The 27,238-nt window shown below is 44.4% G+C and overlaps 1 protein-coding gene across 2 annotated transcripts in view; it reads right to left on the reverse strand.

Annotated features, from left to right (window-relative positions):
- The window catches only part of znf827 (zinc finger protein 827), a 75,102-nt gene that overhangs the window by 25,055 nt on the left and 22,809 nt on the right, over positions 1 to 27,238 (reverse strand). For both annotated transcript variants that reach the window (XM_082537103.1, XM_082537102.1), the window contains exons 2-6: positions 25,521 to 26,798; positions 21,722 to 21,894; positions 21,002 to 21,497; positions 13,275 to 13,553; positions 1,058 to 1,300 (exon numbers count right to left, since the gene is read on the reverse strand). In XM_082537103.1, the coding sequence (XP_082393229.1) occupies positions 1,058 to 1,300; positions 13,275 to 13,553; positions 21,002 to 21,497; positions 21,722 to 21,894; positions 25,521 to 26,798 (2,469 nt within the window). The remainder of the gene's footprint in view (positions 1 to 1,057; positions 1,301 to 13,274; positions 13,554 to 21,001; positions 21,498 to 21,721; positions 21,895 to 25,520; positions 26,799 to 27,238) is intronic.

Raw genomic sequence — 27,238 nt, forward strand, 5'->3', positions numbered from 1 at the left:
GATTGCTCATTGTGTGACAGCAGCCCACTCTGTTCCAGTCCCCCTCACATTCAAGCCCAGTTCTAAGGCGGGCGGTCGTCGCTGTTGCCAGGCTAGTGATGGCCTGGCCTCCCTGGGTGGGCATACTCCGTACCCCCGCTGCCCTCCCTACCCTCCTTATCCTCAGCCACCCCCCGCCTTTGCTACAACCCACCACCACCACTACCAAAACCCACCCCCTACCCAAAACACCCTATTCCGTCACACTGCTCGCCAAGGACAGAGGTCTCTTTCCGCGTTGCCATGGAGATGCCGCACGGGAGAAATGTAAAGGGAGAGAAGGAAGGAGGGAGGGAGAGGAAGTGCAGGGGGAGCGTGTGCAGCCAAGTGTGCTTGAGCCGGCATGTCTGAAAACGAGTTGAGAGAGAGGGAGGGAGGGGGGGAGAGAGAGAGAGAGAGAGAGAGAGAGACACCACTCCCCATGGGGCCTTGTGTGAGTGTGTAAAGGTGTGCAGGAAAGAACGATTGGCAATGTGTGAATTTGTGAATATGTGTGAGAGCAAGACGAGCAAAAAAGAATTTAAAAAAAAAAAAGGAAAAAGAAAGATTTACACAAGCTTGTGTCTCTGTACAGCATTTAAGAGATGCAATCAGAACCTGGATAGAGCCCTGGGTCCCAGCCCAGGGCTACAAACCTCATCTCTCACATACACACATGCACACACCTGGTTTTTCTCTGGGGGGCCATGAATACACGTCAGTGCTCTGTCTTCATCTAGCAATACAAACAGCTGTCTGCTGCTTCAATGTCACTTTCATGGCCATACAGGTAAAAAGCAGGAAGTCATTACATCCTGACTTTACTACAGAGCCACCAGAGGATGGAAATGGAAACATGTAGGTTTTATGGTCAAATATCACAAACTGTCCAAGGTTTACACCAGAGTGCTGAGGGGAGAAAAAAAAAGAACATGATGCTCCTGTGTGTGTGTGTGTGTGTGTGTGTGTGTGTGTGTGTGTGTGTTGTAGATCTTCTATGGCTCAGTAAACAGTGAGTGACCAGCCTGAGGTAACATACCTGACAATTTAAACAATAGTTCAGAGGCCATTTTGACCGATATGTCTTGCGAGAAGAGATCTTTCTGGGGGCATGCCAACGTCTCGTGGAGGTTACTCATTGGCTCGCTCTTCTCACTCGCCCCTAAAGTGCTGAAGGCTAGCATGTGGGAGGCAGGTGGGGTGAGGTCTGCAGGTGGCGGGTCCACCTCCATGGGTTCTGCCTTTACCTTCACCTTCTGGTATTGGGCATCTTTGTTGTTCTCTGTGGAAAATAAGCAAACAAGGAGCAATTATTAGGGTTTCTTCAAAGAGATTCAACCAGCACACCCAAATATTTGTAGGTAAAGATTTCACTCTAGCTTACTGTGATACCGAAACCACAGAAAACCCTGAGCAATAACTTAATAAGAAAAATTAGCAGTATTATTACAATTATTATTGTATATTTTTAACTACATTAGTGCATACTTAATGAATTTTTAAGATTAAACAGAAACATACAGTACGCCATTTACATTAAACCATTGGTTCCAGTCAGTTTTGGAGTTACGACCCCTCATAATGATTCATATATACATGTATAGTTACTGTAGCAGGTTCATCCAATCATCCAATTACCTCTGATCATTTCAGGAAGCCCAGGAAAGTAAAACTTTCCTTAAAAACAAAAACAAAAGAACAGTCTCTCATTCCTCTTGAATAACATTATTCATCCTCAAATTTCATGATCATTTCCATTTTTCCACACCTCGCCTTATTTCAGATTTTAACATCACTACACCTGTCCTGTTTGCCTGCATTCCTCCAGCCAATCAGACCGGGGTCCTTAAACTAATTATAATTGATGGCCCTTGTTCTTGTATTCCAATTAATCCATCCTTATTGAACATTTTATAAAACTCTCTATTGTTAATTTGTCTAGACTTAGCGCAGTATAATATTACACTGCACTTTTTCAAGTAAACCTGACAACAGAACGGTGTAATTGCTGATGAAAGTGCTTCATTTGGCACATTTTTCCTCTAAAATTACCTAACAGACGTGATTACTCTGTTTAAGCAAAGTCTATTTTAAGAAAAGTAAAACCCTCCCTCTTCTATCTTTGAACATACTAAGTTAAATCAGTGATCCTGGCATTTCCTGACTTCAGAAGGCAAAAACAAAAAAGGTTTACACCACTCACTTCAATTGTTGTCAATCACTAACGATTAAAAATAAATAAATAAAGAAATCCAAATAGATTTGTAATGATCAGCATGATTACATTATGAAATTCTAGTTTATTTTCCCTGCCTGAATCACATTCACTTAACCGAGATTCACTCCATACCCCACCCATCCCTTCTGCCCATCCTACCCCCACAGAGACCCTAAACCCCAGCAGGGGGGCATGCCGTTTTAAAAGAATCAAGTAAGACTTCAGTTTAAACTTCTTTAAAAAGGGGAAAAAACATTTAGTTAATTCAAATTTCACCATCTCACCAGAACAAAACACTCAAACTCTCCCTTCAGGTCCAAGTAAATTAAGCATCCTGCATGCGTGTTTACAGATGTTGCATGAATGGAATTAAATCTAAACCAGCAGAAATCCGAATAACAGCCAAAGCATGAGAGCACTGGCTCTAAAGCTGAGCTGAGCCGGTTAGCATCTAGCTGTGTGATTATGAGGGCAAGAGGGCAGCGGGAGGTCATGCTGTCGCTTGAGGACAGCAGTCCATGTAGGTTTACTGAGGCAAGCAACAGAGACAGTAAAACCCTTTAAATGTTACCTAGGAAGCAATGCCTCTCTGTTTATGATGACACGTGTAATGTGCTCCCCTCCCCACCATCTCGCAATCAATGATGCAAAATGCTAAAGCAACCAATGACTTGTTTCTCGTGCAAGTTTAAAGAAGGGAGCAGCTAAAAATAGTCATGAGGGAGATGGCAGCTGTTAGGAATGTCCTGAACTGATCTAGACTCAAATTCCATCCATGGATGTTTAAAGAAAAATATGAAGAAACTGGGGTTACACAGAGCTATTTCAGTGTCACAAGCTCTCCAGTGGTCTTGATTGCTATATTTACCAGATTAAATGTACTTCTGAGTTCATTTTACAGCAGGTTTTTACTGTGCAGCTGCATAATGAGGAAAAATAAATAAGTAACTTAGATCCAAGACACAAAAACAACAACAAAACCCCCAAAAAAGAACAACATTGGGACATCCTTAAGCATCTGCAATTCCAAGATAGCTGATCTTTGACCAGAGTGATGGCAGGAGGCAGAGTCTCGGTGTGATGACAAACAGAAGCAAGACAAAGCAGTGGGGTTTATACAGTGCTGCTGACATGGCGACTCACACGATTAAAGGGATATACAAATTTGGCAGGACATCAGGAGCAGTGGGAGGCGTGGAGGAGGCTACAGGAGCAGGAGAGAAAGACAGGAGGGCAATAAAAGACCTGGGCTAACCCTGCCACCTCTCCTCTTACATTCTTTATCCGTCTGGTCAAAAAGGCCAACGTGAGACAAACACTGGTCCTGCATTAAAACTGAATTTACTAAATCCATGTGTATGCATACACTCCTGTGTTTATGTGCATGAAATACGTGCTACCAGCCCCTTGCCTCCTCCCTGAGGTCCAGGTGTCTGCTTTATTGGTAGTAGCCAGCATGTGGGGGACACTGACAACCATCAGCCCCACTAATCCCTTAATCAGGTGGCCAGAGTTGGCCAAGAGTAACCTCAGAGAGGCTGATGGAGAAGCACAGGAGAGGAGGAGGAGATAGAACGGAGGGTGGAGGGGGTAGGGGGCACTGCACTGTCAGGGTCAACCAAGGGACACTCGAGCCTTTACCATCAGATCTCCACCCTAGTGACAGAGGCTGCGTGAACTGATCTGCTGCAAAACAGATGAAATGCACCAATGTACCAGAGGATCATTCACGTGTTAGGATAAATATGCTTATAACTCAAAAAGCCATGACACAACGATCACATGATAACAGATGTAGCACATTTTAAAGGGCTTACTTCTCCAGGATGTCTGGATGGGCGATGTGCTCTCATGCAACCAAACATGTTCTGGTATCAGTGGTTAAGAAAGACCTATTTTCAGCCGTCATATAAATATGGACAAGTGCACACTTATCATTTGAGCATTAAATAACTACCTTAAATTATTTAAAATGCTGCAGCACTGTTTTTTTTTTTTTTTTAAGTTGAGAGCGTGCCGTGCACTGCAGCAAATTTAGTTAATTTAGAAAAAACATGGACAGATTTTCTTTTCAATCAATCAACTGGTTGAAGAGTAGTCACAGTTTCAGTCCAACAATTTTGATTGGTCGAATTCATCCCTAAACATTTGATCTTAAACACGCCGACACTGAAAGGATCACATCACAGCAGGCTGGATGAAAAGTCTACCTGTCACCAAATAAAAAAATGAAAATATGGCCTTACTCCCACATTGATAATAGCTATGGCTTTTTGGTTGGGGTCATGACCTAATGTTCTGAAGCCATAAAAAGCGGCCCTTACACTGTCTGAATCCAGCCCGTGCAAGAGCGCGTGTGTGTGTGTGTGTGTGTGTGTGTGTGTGTGTGTGTGTGTGTGTGTGTGTGTGTGTGTGTGTGTTCCTCTCTAGTGCAGAAGCCTCCAGCTGCCATTAGGCCACAGAATCAGGTCTGGAAAAATGTCTCAGTGTGCATGGTACGCACAAAAGAGACTGTGCCCTTTCTCAATAAATATCATAGCTTTTCTTTAGTGTCACTGTTGCTCCAGCACCACTATTTCAAGATGGGAACCAGACTACACAAAAATAGTAAAAGGAGTTTGTCACATCTGGGATATTTCCATTTCCATTAATATTCTATTTTTAAAACTTTCTGTGGCTAATTTCTTAGAGCTTCCTCCACTTTCCTGATGGTTTCCATGGCAGCATTTCATTAATTAATACAGTACTGTACAAAAGTCTCGAGCCACACCTCATTTCTTTATATTTTGCTCAAGGAGCCAAACTTTCTTGCATTTTTTTAAGTGGTCTTCAGCATTAGTTATCTGGGATTTCTTTGGACTCCCGCTGCTTCTTCACTCATTTTTTAATCCAGTCCTTGTAATGACCATTTTCAGAGAAATCTTTTTAAGTTTGTTTTGACCTATGAATCATTCAAGCATAAAAAATAAAATAAAATCGTCAAACACAAGGGATGAACCAATGTTGTGTCTACAGATCATAGGAAGCTTAGGAAAGAATTAATTTCAAGTTGGATCGTTGCTACTAGCAGCTTGTTTGAAAAATAAATAATCTGTTCCAGTTTGTTTAGATGAATCTCTGAAAAATGGTAAAGATGACACAGTTTGACAGACATTAAATAGAAGTTTTGCACCAACAATGTGACTCACAAAAACCTACTGGCAAAAACTTGATATTTCTCTGCATAGTGCGAGTGTGTCATTAAAAATGAAAATGGACAAGTGGAGGACAAGTGCACACCTAAAAAATTTAAAAAAAACTATGTACCGCAGATGGAACAGCAGTTAAACGCCATGTCTTTTAGGAATCAGAAGACTGACACAGGACCTGAAACATGGATCTAATTGTCAACGGCTTAATTTTTAGCATGGCAACGATCCCAAACACACTGCAAGTGCAGTAAAAGCATACCTGGATAGAGAAAAAAAACAACAACAAAACCACACAGTGGAACACCATCACTCATGGATCCAGAGCCTGAACCTCAACCTTATTGAAGCAGTGTAGGATCATCGAGACAGAACAGAATAAAAGGCAGCCAACGTCCAAAAGATTCACTTCAAGCTCGTGAGAATTGTACAGATTCTTTTTTTGTCTTTGCTAATACTACGCTGTATTTTCATTTTTTGTTTGCACATGTTTCAATAATTTACTGCACCTAATTCGTACATGTTTTTACACATTTTTGCAAGGAATTTGCAACTCAAAAGAAATTCAATGACTGATTTGAGACGTTTGCACAGTACTTTAAGTGTCCACTTCCTCTTGATACATGTCAAAATAACAGACACAAAGGTTGTGTCTATTTGCCATTTTCTGAAGGCTCAAGATCTTTTTTCAGTTCTTAAGAGCAGATGAAACAATTTCACAGACTTGCACATATCATTGTCGTTCCGAATCTTTTTAAAATAAGAAGTGGCCTTTTAGTTTAATTTGGGTTTAGTTTCAGTACTTCACGTCTTTGTGTCTCTGTTTTACCAGAGAAATGAAGCTGCAATGAAGTTGAGCGATAAAAATGTGCTTTGATTAGATCATATAAGAAGTGTAAGAGCAGCCATTCTGTGCAACTCTGAATGTATGCCCCATTACTACAAACATGTTATATTCTCATTCTCTCTTCCACATCTCCACTCAGTGTTTGAGTCAGACTGGAAGTGATTGGGATTTGTGTGATGTTCTGTTTTTAGTGATCACCTTTGGCCTCAGGTGTCAACTTGAATCTGTGTGGACCTGGGAGCCTGTTTTGCTGAGGATACACAGTGCACAGGTTGCACAATTACACTTGGATTAAAACACTCACACAGTCCAGTGATTTAATACATGCACAGTCAATTTACTGCACTACTTTGGTGCAATGAAAGCATAGGAATAAAAACTTTGAGTGACAGGCAGTGAGGGAGATAGAGAGGTAAAGAGGATGGGTAACGATAGGGAAAAATGTCAAACAGTGCTAGAATAGAAGAAGAAAAAAGAAGCACCTGAGGGTAACAGGGTAAAAAAAAAAAAAAAAAGCAAAGTGAGAAAGAAGAGCTGGAAAAGGACAGAAGGATGAGGAATAGCTAGAGCCTAAATGACAACCTCTCCACCTCTCCCCCTCCCGTTACCCAAGTCTACACTTCTCCCTGCTCTGTTATTCCACATCTCTCTCCATCCCTGCCCCCATCCCTCGCTCTCTCAATCTCTCTATTCTGCTGCTCTCCAACCGACCTGCTCAGACAGGGGTGAAGAGTTCAGGCGCTTCAAAGGCTGCAGTGTAGAGACTGCATGTCATGTGGGAGCCACAGCAGCCTTGCCTGCAGACTTCACAGACAGCTGCTGCTACAATTGATCCTCGACCAGCCAGTGTGCAGTAGTTCAGGCTTCCAACGGTTGCATACTGCAGCTACATCTGACTCTGGAGCAGCGTGCTTGATATACAGCCCATAAGTAGCCAGTAGCGAAGTACTCCTAAACAAAAACATTGGACACAAGCCAGAGCTGAGGTAAGGATACTAAAGCCTTATCATACAAAGGTCAGGACAAAAGGTGCCAAGTGATTTCCTCTGTAATTTTGTCAATCACTGCTGCATATATTACCAGGCACTCAGGAAGCAAACACATCCAGCAAGGGGCAAAAGGAATCAACTCTGCATTTCTGTAAATAGAACTTATAGGCAGTGATGAGGAGCCAGTGAGACAGAATATGGAAGTAGGAAGGCGGGAGTAGGAGAGGTCAGCGAGCGGCCACACTGAGGAGGCACAGTGAGGACACTGCCAGAACAGTGTAGAGCTTAATATAAAGTAATACCGTACAGTAATGCCAGTGTTTTGAATTAGAATGAGGTGCTTAGGCATTACGCTGTGATAGGTTATATTGAGTAAACAGTGAATCCTTTTACGTGCAAGTGACGAGAAAAATTACAATCGCATTTACTTATTTGCTAGAAAGAGGAAAGGTTTTAAATATTTAACATTCTTTACATCCAAACCAAAGCTGGGATTCATTCAAATTACCTCATCTTTTTAAATAAAAGGTATTTATGTTTGTATCTAATATGCATTATAACAAAATGAATATTATACTGATCAGACATGTAAGTAAATAAACAAATGACGGATTTTTTTTGTTGTGTGTGGTTTGTTTTTTTTTAATGTATGTAGGTGTAGAGGATGCTTTATTTTCTAATGATCCCTTTAACAGGATAACATTGATAGTTAAAAGAATTCCCAGGCTGTACCCAGGCTCTCGCCCTGTGAACACTCAGGCTTTTGGGGGTGGCAGACAGTGGCACTGTATGTGGGCCATATTGGACCCAAGTCAATGGCAAATTATGACACAAATGTAAATACTTGTATCGTAGCCTTTGTCACATTTCAGTCACCAATAAAATGGCTTACTGTATTTATTGAGTTTCTTTTTATGATTTTCTGGGAAATCATAATACAACATTGTTGCTCTTATTTTGAAGGACTGCTATTTCTAACTTAAATTAGCATGTCTGCATGAAAATGCAGATTCTCTCTAAATGCGCTGGAAAAATGGAGAAAAAACAAACAAACCCTAAAACAAAATAAAAAGATTAATGCACAACCTATATTTTTTAACAAGACTTGGACTTGTAATTATTTATTGACTGAAGTATGAGGTGAAAGCGTGTACTTTGTTTGTGGAGAGCAGATTGCCGTGTCTGAATCATCTCATGAGGCTAAACATGACAAGTACATGCTTGGATAGGCTCATGCTGAAATAGGACAAACAGGATGGTGTTACAACGGATGGAGGTCCAAATCTGACAGGGAAAAATGTTGGACTTTAGAAACTGATACAAGATAAAGTGACTGAAATATCACCTGAAAGGTGTCAGCAACTGGTAAGAATTAACCACATGGAAATTGATTACTAAATTAGTTTACTTAATCAGAGCAAGAACACCAAATCACAGACAGTTTGCTTTACTTTTGAACTAGGATGAGACTGAACATGGTGACACAGGCTACCACACAGCTGTCAGGTAGCTCATCGAGGTGCCATTAAAGAGAGAAAGAATATGGGACCTGAGAGCAGAAATTTGAGAGTTTTATGAGAAGAAAAGTAATAGAGCTCTCTGAAAGGAAGGCAGACGTTGCACTTGTTGTTGTGACTGCCCCTTGCTTTTCTACTCATACAATGAACCAAATTTTAAATAGTTTAAGCCTAAAACAGACTAGATTTCCCACTTAAAACTACAAGCAAAATAGCAATAGCATAGAGTCATTGAAAGAAAATACGCATTTTATTCAAAACTGTTTTTGGGAATGTTGAATAAATAGTGAAACAATGTTGGCATTTTTAGTACGCCCATTTCACATTCTCATTACAAAGTGTAACATCTACTTTTACAGTAACAGTAGCAGCTTATAAGAAGATAACTTAATATAAATTAATATTGAGCACAACTGAGTTCAGCTTTATGTAGTCTTCCACAACAGTTTCTCAAGTGGTCTCTTACGAAAATGAATTGCCCGCCCCTGGTCTAAGAAAATGTATGAATGAACAATTTGTTTCCCTAAAAATTGATGTGCTAAAAAAAGGAGAAAAAAAGAATCCATACATTCAGCTATTTCAATATCTCTGTGGGTACAATTAGTTTAGAAAGGTCCAAAAAGTCTTGTAAGAAAAACCCCCACAGCAGATCAGCCCATGTAGGAAACTGCCAAAAAAGAAAGATTGTCCATGGTGTGTATTACATTTTTCACATAACCAACCAAACTGATTCTAACCAGAAGAGAAGCGGGATGATCTAGAGGAAGATAAGTAAACCAGAGTCTCCATATCTGAGGCTGGCCGTTAAAAAGAAGAGCATACACTCAAACTTTCCAAACTCTGACTCAAAGGTCAGCATGCTGGACTGTTTAATGAAACTGCCAGTCGATGACCTGTGAGGCATCTGTTTCTTTTAACAGAATAATAATCCTAATCTCCACAACAGAAAAACTACCAACAAAAGGAGGGTTGTGAAAGAACTGAATGAAAGCCCAGATGTGTAGTACATGGACAAAAATCCTGAAACACATCACCAGTGAAGAAATTCTGCAGAAAAAAACATCTGTTGACATTTTAGTTAAAGAGGAAAAACAGAAAAAGTCCTTTGTGAGCTGTATCCATGTATGTAATCAAAGAGGATAAAAAGCTTGCTTGTCAAAATGAGATTTTCATTGGATTAAAAAAAAATAAAATAATGAACTGTTTGTTCGTTTCCACAAAACCATAGTTGAAATATTTTATCACTGAAAAATGATTTCTTCCAGGTAAACAAATCCACAACCTTCTTTAAGTTCCACATTTGTGGTTAAACATTATCATGTTATTGTAGCTGCTGCATTTGAGATAATCGTGTCAAGTCCATTAATTAGGAAGCCAGGTGAAGCTGACTGTTAATTATCAATGAATTAGATTTGGCCAGTGCTACAAGATCTGCCGCTACTACTGGAAAAAAGCTGAAAAGGCTTCTTTTTTATTATTTAACATTCAGTTAATTGATACTGCTACACAGATGAAAAAGCCCAACCTTACAGCTTTTAAAATCACAGCGACCCCTCTATCAAAGAGGTGGACCACCAAACCAGGGGAATTGCCAGCAAATATTAATAGCTAAAATTGAATGGACATCGGAACAGGCTCCAGTGTGATGCATTTGTCCCTTTTCCTGCAGAGTGAGTGCATACAGTCTGGCTTTCTATAACAACAACAATAAAACTAACCTCATATGTTAAAAGGGTGTTGCTGTCAACTGCTCGCTCTAAATCTTTCTGCTCCTTAGTGGTCAAAATTGCTTAATGCAACTTTTATTAGCAAAGTAACGAGCACTAGAGAGGGGAGAGGGCCCGTAAAATGTCCTCGGAGATGCAAGGCCTGTTCCTAAGAAAAAAAAGAAAAAAAGAAAAAAAAGAGTTAAGTGAGTACAGTGTGATTTCACACCTATGGTGAGGGTGGCTGGATGGTGAGTGGGAGGCACGGCTGTTACCCACACGATGCCAGTCTGCCAGGGCACCACCTAGGGCCCTACATCGCCCCCCCTTTTCTCCCCCTCCCGTCCTGTGACGCCATGTTCCCCTTGCCCTGCAACACCAGTGCCCATCTGCTAGGACACGTTAGCCGCTGGCGCCAGGGACTATTTAGCCTGGCGTAATTAGCCCCCAGACACCAGCAGCCTGGTTTTTAAACAGATGTGGGGGAGGTAGCACTAGCAAGGCGACTATATACGACCAACAAATGTTTGATAAGGATGAGAGAGGAAGAGGGAGAGAGAGAGAGAGAGCGAAGAGAAGATGTGACCTAGTTAAAGGGATGATGCAACTTATGTTACAGCACAATGGTCAGTAATGATGACAACCCTACTTGCTCTGACTGTCCAATGCCATGGTCGAGGAAAGCCGAGCAGATGAAATTTAATTAGGCTGTGTCCATTTGCTGTACTGACATACAAGTATGTGGAAATAAACACTTTAACAGACAGACAAGGATGTTTTAACCTAAAATACCGATGCGTTTTCCTTATTCCGAGTACCCTCACTGGCTTATTGTGTACTTGGCCTGACCTTTAACGAGGGACAGAGAAAGGTTACAGTGCAGATGCCCTTGAACCTCATGATCGTAATCACACGTGACTGTAACGGCAATGACCTTTACCCGCTTCCCTCCCCTCCTCCTCCTCACCATCTTTTTCCTCCCTTCCTCCACACCCCCCAGGGTCATTTGAGGGTCCAGACTCTTGTCAAGGCTGTCACTCTAGACAGCCCTCTCCATCTACCGCCCCCACTGTTGCCATGGCAATGGACGGCACTGCGCTCCGAGGACTGTGTGAGGGGGCAGAGGGAGCCAGCGGACGGATGAACGCTGCAGCATCTTTCCCTAACCTAGGTCAACCTTGCAGAGCTAGTGTAAGTAACGGGAGGGGATAAATGCTGGTCATGCCGCTTGAAGCCCAAATAAACTGTCAGGATAACGTCAGCACAGGGACGGGAAAGAGCAGTGATGAAACAAAGAGCACAGGTAGAGGGAGTACAGTGAAGGAATTATATAAAGCCCATAAGCATTGTCTCAATTTCTCTGTTTACACTCACGGGCCAATCATGTAATCCCTGTCTTCTGCAAAGACATGCACACACACGGAAACGTGACCTGGGGGCAGGCACTGGAGCAGCACACGTGTACTATCACAGAGCTCCCAGCCAGCATGAGTCACTGTGAACACCAGTCGACCCAGAGAGAACAATGGCAACCGGTGTGTGTGAGGGTGTCTGTCAAGCGTGCACGTACTGGCACAGGATGAAGAGCCACGGATGGAGCAACACCCCACTGCGCCACCGTCAGACAGCCATTTGTTTTCTTTGTGTGGATGCATACTTGCACGAGTGTGCCACACTGTACGTTTTATGATTGCACCGCCTGTCTTCCTCTTATACTTGTAAAGGAAAAACAATTGCGCTGTACACATAATGTGAGCACTGCAATTAAGCAATCAATAAGGAAAGAATCACTCTGCTCATATGTAGTTGGAAAAGCTAGCTGTTTCGGTGCATACTTCAGCCTGTTTCATTCCTGACTGCCTGAGAGACGCACTCCAGCAGCCCACAGTGGACAAACACCTGTCCATAACACACTTGAACCGGACCTGGCATTCAGTAGAGATTCTGATGCAGGTTTAAAAAAAGCACCTGCTCTAACACTTTATTTAGCCCGTGATACAAACCGTATAGTACGTTGAAAACAATGATTGCATTTATGTAATGCTAAGCGCAGAAGCAGCAGCGCACACACTCCGAAAGAAGGAATCAGGTTTGCATCTTCTGCTTCCTTGGGCAGGGAACCAGAAGAGGCAAAGGCTAAATCATGCTGCAATGCATGATGTCAGAGCGGTCCGCACAGGTTGAGACGTGGTTCATGTCAAAACTCTTGCTCTTAAACTGCCTGACATGGAACAAGGAGCAAGTCAGGGTTGAGTTTAAGTTCAACAATGCAAGCAAGGTTATATAATATTATATAATTTGCCATTTGCTGGCCTTGTTTTGGGGGACATCAGAGCAGAAGACACTAAACAAAATAAAAGTGAAACAGAAGCTTCAAAAAAACAAAGACAATTATCCCCCTGCAGGTCCGTAATACTCTCCTCAGTTTTAGCTTGGGTTTTATGTCAGTCAGCGTCTTAACCTTTGGCCTACATCTAACCTCCCAAGCTGATCTGGAACATAAACAGCCAAATGGTACAATAAATAACAAGATAACAGTGCGTGACCTGTTCTTTCCTAGAACTACTTGCAGTGGTGACCGTTCTTTTAGATATGTATGTTTGCAGAAACTGCTTTGTTGAAACTCACGAAATACAGTGCAAGAATTCAAAATATATATTGAAGACCACAGAGTTAGTGTTTTGCATAGATTTAAGGGCACAGAACTGTGCCAATTGTTGCAAAGACCGATCTGAGAGCTATAAAGCTCATTTTGCATTTCTACAGTTCTATAGATAAGCAGATAGTCTACCTGAAAGCTTAATCAGCAGCTCAGAGGCGACCTTAACGTTGATATCCTGGCTCAGCAAGCTGTTCTTAGCCATGGGGCTTCCTTCTCTTGGTTTCAGCGACCCTGGGCGATCTGTGGCTGCTGCAGCCACCGTTGGCCCGTCTGGGCTGAAAGTCGTAGGGAAGCTTGGCTGGATCTGGCTCTGGGACTGGGAGGATGGTCTCGGGCTCAGTGCTTCCTCCACTTTGGGCTCTTCCTTCAGTTGGAACGGAGATTTGAGTGTCTCCCTCTGATTGGCCGCTGGAGTCAAGAAGACAAAAGAGATCAGAGGGAAAAGTGATTATCCAAAGAAGGCCATGACCAAAACACCTGACATGCATTTCATAAGCTGAAGTCACTTACGCAGCACTGTGAAAATGTAAAAAAAACAAATGAATGACAACATTTTCCACAATGGGATATCACAGGTCATACTGGCCAACAGTTGGCGCGATATGGGGGGAAAAACCCAGGGCGCAATCTTATGATCTCATTTCGTCTTAAGGGTATCCACAACAAATTCAGAATTCCTCCTCTCTTTCTTTTCTACCTCACAGAGCCTTTCCCTCTCCCCAACCCATTCATTTCTGTGCATATTATTCTCAACCTTAAGTCTGGATTCCTCGTTTCCTTTTGCATTTGACATCATCTGAATCCCCTTCATGAGGGGACATGAAATAATTGGACATGAAATAATTCCAGCAGTTCTGATAGCAATCAGCCGAAGTCTTATCTGCCATCTTTGCTGTGTGTAGCCTAGGTTAGGGATTGAACTGTCACATGGATCCCTCTGCTCTAAAGTCATCTTCAAGAGAAACTGGGCCACATCTAATCCGCCTTAGATGAATAATTAATAATTAGACATGGAGCAACTTCCGATAGCCGCCAAGAAAAGAACAGCAGGGCAAGCGCCTCTCTTTGTGTCTCTGAGCACATTCCACTACTCCCTGTGCTAAAGCGAAGGTTTTTACAGGTTATGGCTCAGAAAAATGGTTGAAATAAAAACTGCTTTAACACACACAAAAAAGAAGAGCTAAAAATATTGCCAAAAATATACCATACTGTTAGTGGAAAGACACGTCACGTCTGTTTAATACAGGGCTGTGGGAACAGAAGGTTAAAGGATACCACTGTCTACCAATTAAGTGCAGGTGCACTATACCATTTTTCAGAAAGAACGCGAGTACTGAGGACTTTTTTAACAAATAGATTATTGTGCAATGTCACAAAACTTCAGTTACTTAAATTTAAGTCACACTGTTTGGCCACAAAATTAAAAACCACTTCCTCTAGATCCCTCACTGAACCTTTTTATGTCACTAGAGCCATTTTCATTTCCAAATATAGTTTTGTTCTTCTTCTTTTTTTTAACTATGTCAAATGATTCAAAAATGCACTGCACAATATTTGTTTGATTTATGAGGACACAATAACTTGAAAACTTACAAAGCCTTCTGGACTTAATTGGACGTATTAAAGGATCAAAATCCCCCGCTGTTGCATGAAGTGAAAAAGCCGAGTTTACATGCTCTTTGATCTTGTTTATTCAAAATCTAAAGAGATCAGCCCATGTGACTTGTGAACACTATCTGCAATAGTGGCATTGTGATGTGGGGCAAATTCATATGCGAGTCAAGAAGCAGCTTCGTTGCTATGATAACCAAACATGACAGAAGTTACAAAAATAAAGTTGGTATATAATGTCATTTTTACCCCATAGCAACATGACTCATTTGTAGAAGGACATCACTGCAATCTGCAATAAATCAATTTGCGAGCGCTCCAGCAGACACCACGGTTGAGTACCTGCTAAGGAGCTATGCAGGTATCACTAGTTCAACTTCATAATTAGCCACACCAAATTTGGCTTTCCATTTTTCCATTTGAATGCTAATACTGTTTGACTGTGCTAATGTCAAGTGGTGCAGCGACAAACACATCTTCACATCTACTGGCACAACCCCTGACACTTGTACAGTTTGAAACAGCTTGTACATCCTAGCATGGACACTCAATCTGCAACACACACACAAACACACACACACAGAGCATGGCTATAAGAGAGGCTATCACTCTTGGGCAGACTGCTGTCCAGTCTCCTCTGGCCCCAGCAGAGATCTGCTCCGCTCCTCACCCGATCGTCTCACCTAACATCTCTAACCGCCACAGGCCTGCCGCCCCCTGCCCACATCATCAATCTGCGCTGGCCCCGGCCCCTCTGATTAATGATGATCTATGCCGGAGGGATAGAGGGCTCAGGGACAGGGGATACAGGGCAGGGAAAGGGGACAGGTGCTGGCGTTCTGACCACCCATGTGATGTTGTGATGCCACAGTGCCACACAATGGCAGGGCTGGGCTTGCAGTTCAAGAGGCTGAGAAGGAACAGGGTGAGCAGCAGCAGGGAGGGGAGGGTGGGGGGACATGGGGGTGGGGCGATGACCTTCAAGTTCAGGGGGGCAGTGGCGCAGGGTCGCACATGGCACCAGCTGGAAATGTCATGCTGTCAGATGTCAGCGGGCAGGCTAAGTATAACCTGGTCAGCACCTGGAAGGACGTCCTCTAATTAGAAGCGTGTTGGGCCATGTCGGATCAGACAGGGACAGCACACTTGGTCAGCGCCTTACAAACACAGATTAAACAAAAACTCACATTTAACCATACTTTGTGTTGCCGTTTGCTTCGTCATGCTGCGTTCAAACCCCGGGCAGTCGCTGCGCTTAAACCACTGACAAATAAATACTAAACGCAAGCTCGGATTCTCGAATCCTTCTCCTCGGCGGCCTCATGAGAACAAAAACAACTCCAGGACGTGCACTCACACACAAAGTCACACCACTCCTGTGACCTTTTGGATTGCTATAAATAGAGCGCATTTCCACTCAGAATCTATGTTACAGATCCCAATGAATAATTTAGTAGCCTAATCCAGTAGGCAAGTTTTTTGTTTTTTACTCCTCTGAGCTGATGGCTCAAGTACAAAAAAAAAAAAAAAAAAAAAAAAAAAAAAGGCAGCGCAGAGCACCAACAGGAACTATTCAGCCAACAACACCACCAAGCTTACACTTTTGGCCTTTTGTCTGTCAAAATTCACAATCACAATAGCATCATGAGCATCCAGTCCCTGGCAGATCATTCTGTGAAGTGAGCACAGATTCGCGGAGGAGATGGGCATCTCTGGGTGACTGGGCTTCGCTTATGTGAGTTTCGTGACTGTGTGTGTGTGTCTGTGCATGTGCGCACCAATGTCCAGTGTCAGCTCCCTGCGCTGGTTCTAGCTCAGGTTTGACGATGCTATCAGTTTGTCTCCGTGTTATCACACCCTTCTGACACCTGCCACCAACGCTACTTCCATCGCCGTTCTCCTGCCCGTTTCTCTCCCCCTCGCTACGCTTCTCTCTTGAGCCTCATCTGTCTCACTGCCAGGCGCTTGTCCACTCCACCTCACCTCTAGCTCCGTGGCCAGGGCTGCCGTCAAATAACTTCATTAGCTTTCCACCTCTGTCACGCCGGCCTGCTCCCCCTCTGACAATTGGCTGCTGTTTTTTTTTTTTTTTTCTTCAGAGAAGAGGAGGAAGAAAAAAAAAAAGCACAGGGCTACATGGGGCAGGTTGAGAACCCAACAAAAGCTGACAGTGTGCTAGACACCGGACAGTGATACTGATGGCTGCAGTGGGGATGTATGGACCAGAGGTCACACACAAAAGACCTGCCTGTATCTGCTCATGCAGAGCTGGAAAGCAGGGGACACATACGATTAAATCTAGACATTCTTAAAAGAAGGGAATCAAAAAGACTCTGTCATGAGACATTCCCAAAAAAATGGCTTACAGAATCTTTCCTGCATACTTTTTTCCTTCAATATGCATAAATACACACAAAAAACCTCGATCTCCTGCTAGGATGACACACAAATGGCATGTTTTACAAGTCTAAATTCTGCTTTTGCGTCACATTACTGTACCCAAGCACCACATGGGAGTCGCTCTCCCAGGAAACGCATAAATAAGACAACTGCAGAAGCATCATGACAGATGCAACACCTCCTATAAACCCCCCCGCACACCAATTATTCACACCCAGCCAGGGTCAAGCACGTTGTGCCTGTGTCACCACAGCGGGGTGGGAGTGGAGGGGGTGTTCGGAGGGTGTGCAGTGCCCGCTGTCATTATTAACTCGGGGTCCACTGGGCACAGTGAAATGTTCCCAGGCTGTGCATTTCAAAGTGCCTCTGTGGCTTTCATCTCTGAATCAAAATGTGGATCACACCGGATAGCTAACGGTTGTGTCAGTGTGCAAGGATAAAAATCAAAGGGTATCAGTATAACACTCAACGGAAAGCAGGGCAGCCACCCCCCCCCCCAAAAAAAAGAGATATGCTTATTATGTCAGAGGTCACTGAGAGTTCACTGGCTTTTTATGCCTGGGGAACTCAATGCAACTCCCTCTTTGCTTTTTACTCCCTCCGCCTTTGCTTGCTGTCACTTTATCTGTCTCATTTTTCTCCCCGTTTTTCTTTTTTTTTTAATTTTTCCCTCTGCAGCTTTTTAATACCCAGCCCCCGCCTCCATAGGGCCTTGTGGGATCGAGGCACTGAGACAGCGGTGTAAAAGCAGGAAGGATGAGCTGCTCGTGTACGCACTCAATCTGGGTTGGCAGGGAGGTCAAAAGAAATGGAGTCTAGAGGTCCCAGGAGGAACTTCCTCACCTCTCCTTTCCTGGCTGCTCCTTGGCATGGGTAAGTCTCATAAAGATCTGAGTCCACTTCTTTCCACTTTCATAACCCTCCTTTCTTTAACTCCGCCCCCCAACAAAGGGAGAGAACTTTGTGATCAAAGAAGTGGTATTCATTAAAGCCCATCATCACGCATTCAAGTTCAACATCCTCTCGTCCTGTCTTTTTATATCCTGCCTCACTCTCCTTGAATGATGCCCCGACTAAGATGTCCGCCACTTGACACTGGGCTGACATTGCAGGGAGCCATCTTGGCTCCTCTGGGAGTTGCCTGGGCTTGATTGTGCAGTCTGGGAGTGAAGCGCAACTGGCACCCAGGGGGCATCCATGTGGAGCCGGGGCGTGCAAGATCGAGCGGGAGTTAACTAAGCCGAGCCGAGTCCCCGTGCATCCTGGCGGGGTCACGGGATGGCGCTGAGGGCGCTAATCATTTCAAATTATGAATTCCTTTTTAATTATGAATTATGCATAAATTTTTAATTAATCTAATGTTCCCAGGGTTTTTTTCCCCTCCCATCCTTACTCTCAAGATCTCAATCTAATTACACAGTATTAAGAGGAAGAGTGGCAGTCGTCGCCTCGACCCTGGCGCTGAACCCCGGTCAACCTTTTTCCATCAATCTTGCCATCTTCTCCAAGCTCATCTTTTGATATTTTCTGCAACACAGTGAAATGCATCTAAACATGGGTCGGGCCACGTACGGCTGGGAACAGCGTGTTTGTTAAGTTTGTTCAAGAAAGTGCAGTATCATAGCTGGCTTAGGAAAATAAAGAAGGAAAGGACAAACTTCCTATCAAGAGCAGCCAATATGAAGTCTTCTATTTTAGACGACAATCTTTAAGTCCGCTTGGGTAAATATTCAGTTTATCCCTTTGGCTAATTTGGAATTGAATTTGTCAGTAATAATAACAACACGTGCAAGGAAAAGCAGGAGGAAGACGCCAGGAATCTACAATTAGTCACCAACCGTGACAACTGACAAGATGCCGGCGAGAAAATAAATTCCTTGACCACTATTGACGAGGTACCCTTGAGCAAATCATTCAGTCCCTGACTGCTTTTGCGGAATTAATCAGTGCCCAGCTGCACAGAGCTAAAGACGTGCCACCGGGCATTACCAAGTGTCAATTTTACCAACCAAAAAAAAAACAAAAAACAAAAAAAAAACACCCCATCATACTGCATTTATGTTTGACTGGATAAATGATTTTAAAACTGAACCTTTACTTGGGTATTGATATGTAAAAATAACTGCAATTTCCAAAAATTAGACTAACTAAGAACATGCATGTTTGCATGAACTGCATGTTTTATGCTATTGGATTTAAGGTTCTGCCCTTTCCCCCATAAATACCACACTGGACGACCTCCCTCGTACCAGCAATGATGGGTTTTGACACCTCTGTGTACATCTATAAAGACAATTTCCAGGTTTTCCCAAGGGTAGGTGATACAAACCCAGTCACATGACCGAAATATGACAGAAACCACTCAGTTCAGGAAAGAGCATCAAGGGTTACTCCTAGTAGATAAAGCATTAAGAGCGTCACAGTGGCACATAAGTCAATTTCCTGTATATATTCCATTCTGCTGCTACCAACCCTGGTTGTGCGTACAGTGGGATGCGCTTTGCCCGATTACCAGCAATTTATGTTAGATGTTTTGAGTCATTACCGACAGGGTTCTCAATTCATAAGCAACAACAACAAAAAACAGAAGAGACAGGAAAAGCTCAGAAAAGGCTTTCTGAGCAGTCTTAGCCCCATGCAGTGAATTGGGCAGAAGGAGGATGTGAGTAAATGAGCTAGATGTGTTGAGCCCAACAGTTTCTCACTTATGCATAAACTCTGTGTATCAATCATTGAAATGTGTCAGCTTTTGAATATGGATTTAAAGCCCAGATCTCACCTTCCCGTGTTTATCTCAGCGTCATCTGTGCTAGGGTTTGTTTGTTTTTTTTAAACTGATGTTACTGGAATATTTTAAGATGCTGTATCAGTTCACTACATTATGTTTTCAATAGCAATACAGAGTATATATAACAAATACCTATGCACAAGCAAGAACACGTTAGGCCAAAACCTGGATCAGAAACCACTATTGTCGTGTGGGTACCACAATGTATGGTACACAAACAAATCATGAATGGATGATGTATGTATGATGTATAAGACACTACAGTATACTATGATTAAAAGGTTTGAATTCCTTTAGTATAGTTGAAATTACTTTGAATACATGTGGCATTATGACACCACCTTTTCTGTGCTCAATAAGTTAAAGAGCTCAGTCACATATGCCAAAACCCATCTGTGCAGTGCGACTAGATGCACATAGTCTGAACTGTTACGTTTCTTTTCACCGTTTAAAGAATGACACCAATGGGAATTTTAAATGTTTTCTAATGTTAATGCCCATAAAATAAAATTTAAAAAAGAAGCCTGAGATGCGTTGGTGTACGTGCTGCTGTCAAAAGCTAAAACTCTCTATTCCCCGCATGTTTGAACTAATAGACATTTTACGTTCTCGTTTTTATAAGCCATTTAAAATAAAAAATAAATAAAAATAAAACAGCTCAGAGACATTCTGCAGCCTTGACCTGAGACAATAAGCATAAAAAAGTGTTTACACTTCTTACGAATGTTATTTCTGGTGACAATGAAGAATCAAAACAAAACTTAAGGCAAAGGGGAGACAACATCTAGCTGGAGATCAGTGCCGATGTCTTCATATGAGAGTTTGGAAGAACTGAAAAACTCTTGATGAAAGTGCAACGAGTTTAAAAAGTCAAGCTGAGAAAGCGGCACAATAAACAAAGCAATTATGGATTACAGGAGTTACACCACCGCTGCGTCTGTGTGAGCTGCTTTTCTATGCGTTTCTGCACAGCGTTAACTAAATGCAGCACTGTAAAGACTGCACTATAAAAAAAAAAGCTTTTGTTTAACGTAGGAAAAAATAAATCTATGCTAACCTGAAAGCTTCATAAGCAGGTCAGTGGCCGTTTTGGTAGTGATGTCAGGGCTGAATAAGGAGGCTGTGGTCGGAGCGCTGGGGCTGGATCTGACGCCGACTCCGACCCCTACTCCGGGTAGGTCCAGGGAGTTGGCGCTGCTGCTGGCACGGTCCCTGCAGATGCTGAAGGGGGAGAGCACGGACAGGTCTCGCTCTTGTGGCTCCTCCTTGATGTGGATGTGATTGGAGGACGCCTCGACTGGAGGGGACGTCTGCTGCTGAGCGTCCGAGTGCAGCGGGGACACCTCCGTTGCTCTCATGTCTGCGGAACTGCCGTCACCCATCAGGGAGCCCTCGCCCTCCGTGTCGGTGGTGATCTCCTCTTTCACCTTGACGTCTGTGCGTGGGAAGTGCTGGTGGCAGCGCATGTGAAGCTTCAGGCTGAAGTGACGGGAGGAGGTAAAGGGACAGAGTTCGCACTGAAACGTCTCACCCCGGTCCTGGTGCTGATGTACCTGGGAAAAAAATGGGGACAGGTTTAAGCGTCAAACCCCTCCTTATCTCCAGCACTGCATGGTGCCAGGAAGACAGCTTTAGGACATCTTTTGCTTTATTTCTACATTTCTTTGTGAGCCGCAACAGTATTAAATCATGCAAAAGAGAAATGGAAACATTTAAATAGTGATCAAACACGACATGTAAGGGGATCAGATCAGAGAGGAGAAAAATAAAATCCAACCTTCATGTGGGACTTGAGATTGTCTTTGCGAGCACAGCGGAAGGGACACAGCGGACACTGATGGCTTTTCAAGCCTGTGTGGATGACCATGTGTCTCTTCCAGTAGCTCTTGCGTTTGATGACCAGGCCACACACAGGACACTGGAATGGTTTGCCACCATCCTCAGGAGAGCCTTGATGGGAACCAAAGAATTATTATTCTTATTTTTCTGTTATTTATTTTTTTATTTAGAGGCAAGATCCAGTCCCAAGATGTTGATGGACTTTGATGAATGAATATGCACTAGCTAAACGAAGCATTTAGTTACTGTAAGTGAGTATTGTGAGTGCGAATGGTTGTCTGTCTCTGTGTGTTAGCCCTGCGACAAACTGGCGACCTGTCCAGGGTGTAGCCCGCCTCCTGCCCTATGACAGCTGGGATAGGCTCCAGCACCCCCGTGACCCTGAAAAGGATAAGCGGAAGCGAATGGATGGATAGTTACTGTAAAGCAAGCGTGCCAAAAGTCCATCCATCCATCCATCCATCCATCCATCCATCTTCATCCGCTTTATCCGAGGCCGGGTCGCGGGGGCAGCAGCCTAAGCAAAGAGGCCCAGACCTCCCTCTCCCCAGCCACCTCCTCCAGCTTATCCGGGGGAATACCAAGGCGTTCCCAGGCCAGCCGAGAGATATAATCTCTCCAGCGTGTCCTGGGTCTGCCCCGGGGCCTCCTCCCGGTGGGACATGCCTGGAACACCTCACCCAGGAGGCGCCCAGGGGGCATCCTTGTCAGATGCCCGAACCACCTCAGCTGGCTCCTTTCAATGTGGAGCAGCAGCTGCTCTACTCTGAGCCCCTCCCAGATGGCCGAACTTCTCACCTTATCTCTAAGGGAGAGGCCAGCCACCCTTCGGAGGAAGCTCATTTCTGCCGCTTGTATCCGCGATCTCGTTCTTTCGGTCACTACCCACAGCTCGTGGCCATAGGTGAGGGTAGGGACGTAGATCGACCGGTAAATTGAGAGCTTCGCTTTTACACTCAGCTCCCTCTTCACCACGAGGGACCGGTGCAGCGTCTGCATTACTGCAGCTGCAGCCCCAATCCGTCTGTCGATCTCCGGCTCCCTTCTCCCATCACTCGCGAACAAGACCCCGAGATACTTGAACTCCTCCACTTGGGGCAGGAACTCATCCCCGACCCGGAGTGGGCACTCCACCCTTTTCCAGCTGAGAACCATGGCCTCAGATTTGGAGGTGCTGATCCTCATTCCCGCTGCTTCACACTCGGCTGCGAACCGTTCCAGTGCGAGCTGGAGGCCCTCACCCGATGAAGCCAACAGAACCACATCATCCGCAAAAATCAGAGATGAGATTCTGAGGCCACCAAAGCGAAAGCCCTCCGCCACTTGGCTGCGCCTAGAAATCCTGTCCATAAAAATTATGAACAGAACCGGAGACAAAGGGCAGCCCTGGCGGAGCCCATCACCCACCGGGAACGAGTCCGACTTATTGCCGGCAATGCGAACCAAGCTCTTGCAGCGGTTGCCAAAAGTATTGATCCTATTTGATCTCAAAAGATCCATATGTAATAATGCCGGCACCACTGCACTAAAACTGCACTAAGTGCATTTGGCTGAAAACAAATTGGATTTGTTAACGACGATCTTCATACGTTGCAAAGCCACCTAGCGGATCAGGGATTGACAGTTCGGTGGGCTTGTTCTCAGCCGCAGGATCCATGTTTGACAATCCCACTGTAAAGAAATGCAAATCCCCTCTTTAATAAGGGAGTTACTCAGACACTGATCAGATCTGCGAGAGACAACGTCTGCGCACCTAATGATGAAAACTATCACGAGAGAAACACCAGCTGGAAGCGATGGAACAATGAAAGCAAAAAACTCTAGCATGTTTTAGTATCTCGATTATTGTTGTTGGCTTCATATCCGGCATCCATTACTGTTTAATTGGTCTTATTAGAAAGAGGCATGATTGCATTACAAATTCTACAAGGGCCTGTCAGGATGGCTTCATAAGTATTCCAGTGCCGTTCCTTGAAAAACATCTGGTAATCAGTGTTTGGTGAAATTACTGTGCTCAGCCATTCATTGACCTGAGGTGTAAAACCTCGAGACTGCCTATTTGCAACAATAAACCACCATCTGCGGCCCAACCTCTCCAAGCACAGCAGAGATCACAATGCAGAAATGACTTGTGCTTAGTCTAAGTTGAGGCGAACAAAGCAGAAATAAAACCAGGAGGCAGCGTGTGTGTGTTTAGTGCTTAATATGTGTAAGCCTAATCACGTGTTAGAAAAACGGGAGTCGATTCTTCCTAAAACACGAAAGCACAGCATGCCAGCGTGATACAGTTTTATAGCAGAACTAGCGAGGGTCTACAATAAAACAAGACATGACAGTCAATAATCAAGGTCACATTTTTCAGTCTGGCGACCAAACAACTACCTGCATTTTTTTTTTTTTTTTAACAGTGCTGCTCGACCTTGACGGCATGCCGGGTTAGAGCAGACCCCTTTTTAGCATGCAGATCACAGAATATTACATCGACTGCCTCATCTGTCTGAAGTCAATTTGATCCAGCCATTTTAGTTTTGGCGGGGTTGCGACACAATCCCTCAAAAGTGCCCATCCATCTCCCTGAAAACGTTCTGTTCTCCCTTAAGACTACTTAGCTGGAGCTTGCACTTTGAAGTCATCTCTCCGCCTGTCCAAGAGTGAGATCTGTGTGTGCACCCTTGTTTGGGTTGCACGTCTACATCTGAGCACGCTCTTACAGATTATACTGCGTGCCCATTTGTAAATAACTGAGAGACAGCGTGTACGAGAGGAGAGAAGAAAGAGTGAGGGAGAAAAAAAAAAAAAAGAGTGCACGCATCTGTATCCAGTCAGTGGAAAGTATGATGTGTTTGGCCTTAAGTCTGCTGTGCTGATCAGTGCAGAGGGCTCTGGTTAGTGGGGTATGAAGCCAGGAGGAGGCTGCTGAGATGGATATGGACTCCAGGGCTCCCCACTGTGCCGAGCACACACTGACGGCCCCCTTTTGGCAGCACGCACATCCGAGCACAAACGAGCTGGTCTGGGAAGGCAGTGAGGTCTCAGTCGGGAACCCCCCGTCGAGCCCACAGACCATTTCCCAGACTAGAAGGCCAGCCAGAGCTGTTTTCTCTCGGCTATGCTCTCTGCTCGGCTGACAGTTAAGCTGAGGCTACACTACACACTGCTTCAGCGCCAGTGAGGTGAGAACAAAACCATTACAAAACTAGAGAAAACATGTCACCGAAGTTCACAATTCTGTTTCTCCGCCGGCATTTCTTTTTTTTTTTTTTTTTGGTGACATGCGAACCTGCCGCTGCTACACGAAAAGGTTTTTGGAGTCATCCTTAGAACGAAGTAATAATTTAGCACTGCTAACGGTGTGACTTTGAATTTCATAGTGTTGTATGTTTGGCCACACGATGGCTGGGGAAATATAGAAACTGAACTGACAGTTAAAAGACGTGAATTATTTTCTGCTGCAGTAAGACAAGCTTGCACATTCAACCATAGCAGTCTTGTTTAACTTTAAGCAGACAGATTGTGTGTTTAACACAATCTAACACTTGAGTGTACTTTAATAATTTTGCAAGTCTCTCTTGCTAAAGAAGAAAAAACTACATATTTTAAGTAGAGAAATATGGAGTTATGCACCTACTGTACTGTACCGTACTGGTGCAACCATTATTTTAATTAATTCACTAATCTCATTATGCTTATAGTGATTCCCATGCTTATTATAGTCCTTTATTGTGCTTTTAGATTACCTGCTTGGTTGCTGGGCTTCCCTCTGCCCTTAGGAGGAGAGGGCAACAGCAACTCTAGGCTCTGATTGGGTGTAGAGGGCGTGGGTGCTTTCTGGTTCTTGTCCAACAGGGGCTTCACGTCCTCTTGGAGGACCCCAGTAGTTGCCAAGGGGGAACCGTCTTTCTTCTCTGCCAGCAGGTTTCCTGCTGCCCTGGCTGCCACCTCTTTGAGCAAGGCAGCGGAGGAGGTCATAGACACAAGTGAGAGGAAGGAACTCGCTGCTTGGTGGTCCGTAGCAGCACTGCCCGTTGACGAGGCTTGGCTCCGTTCACTGACTTTCTTGGAGAGCGCAGCGAGGGTGGAGCTAGCTGACTGCGGGCTAAACGGAGAGTTAAAGGCATCGAAGCGCACCACATCGTCTCCTCGACCACCCCCACCCAGGGTGGGCACTGCAGATGAGGCAGAGGTGGATGAGGAGGAAGATGTCGTTGAAGAGGAGGCCACAGCGTTCTTGTCTTGAAGCACAGCGTTGGCTGCTGCTTTTAACTTCTGGATTGCAGAGTCCGGGGACAGGCTGGAGCCGCAGGGCGTGGAGCAGCTGGCTGGGGGCCACTTATCTGCCACACCTGCCCATACAAAGCCACTGCCGTTGCTTGGGGTGACAGAGTTAAAGGGGTCTAGGGGCTCTTGCTTGATGTTGGTGGCTGAAGGAGCTGTGGAGGCCGGTGAGGCTGAGCCACTGTTGTTGTTGTTGTTACTGGCCAGTTTTCGGGCAAGAGCACTTAACTGCTGGGCGTGGTGGGAAGATGGAGAGAGTGTCAAAGGTGGGGCTAGACCTATTGGAGGAGAGTCGCCCCCAGCCCCTCCCCGTGATGACCGACCCAGGAGCTCCCCGGTGTCGAGTTTTAGCGACCCAGCTTCTAGGAGGCGCCGTAGGTTGCTGCTGAGGGGCTTTCCCAGGGCTCGAGATGCTGCCTCGCCGTACAGTGACGATACCACAGACGAGAGCGTGTCCTGGGCCGAGAATGCACCTCCATCCAGTCCAAGAAGTTCCAAAGAGGCACGATGGATAGGCGTGGGGCAACCCAGTGAGCTCTCACCTCCACAGGTGTCATGATCCCCAGACCCAGCGCTGACTCCAGGTCGTTCGTCGGGAGAGGAGCCCCTGGGCAGGAGGACCTCATCCTGGGTGTCTCCAAAAGACGACGACTCTGAGCGCGTGTCAGAGGCGTTCCCAAACCAGCCTTCCTCCTCCACAGCAGTGCCATCAGGCCCTCCTTCCTCATTGCTGTCCACATCTGGAAGAGGAGAGGAAACCAAAGGAAGAATTAATGAAAGTGTGTGAGTACTGTGGCAAAGGTTGCTTTAGCGAACAGTTAAGACTGATGATTATTTCACAGCTAAACAATTGCCGTACAGCTCTAACTTAGGTTTACAATTATGATGCTTAAGACAGTTAAGCTTTCACAGTCCGGCTTCTACACTGCAGAGATTAGCAAACTACACAATGCAAAATCCTAAATGGGAGTCAAAAAGCCTTTAAAAGCTGAAAAAGCAGGCAGACAACTAAAAAGACTTAAAGCCCAAATTCAACTTCTTTTTCTTTTCTTTTTTTAATACAGTCACAAGGCACATCCAAGATGTTTGAGTAATTTAGATTTTTCTGTCTTTTTTTTTTTTTTCCCACCCTTGGTCTGGAAGAGCCTAGTAAAGGGGTTACCATGACAACGGGTCCTTC

Source organism: Aulonocara stuartgranti (assembly GCF_965226115.1).
Source record: "Aulonocara stuartgranti genome assembly, chromosome: 6".
Classification (NCBI taxonomy): domain Eukaryota; kingdom Metazoa; phylum Chordata; class Actinopteri; order Cichliformes; family Cichlidae; genus Aulonocara; species Aulonocara stuartgranti.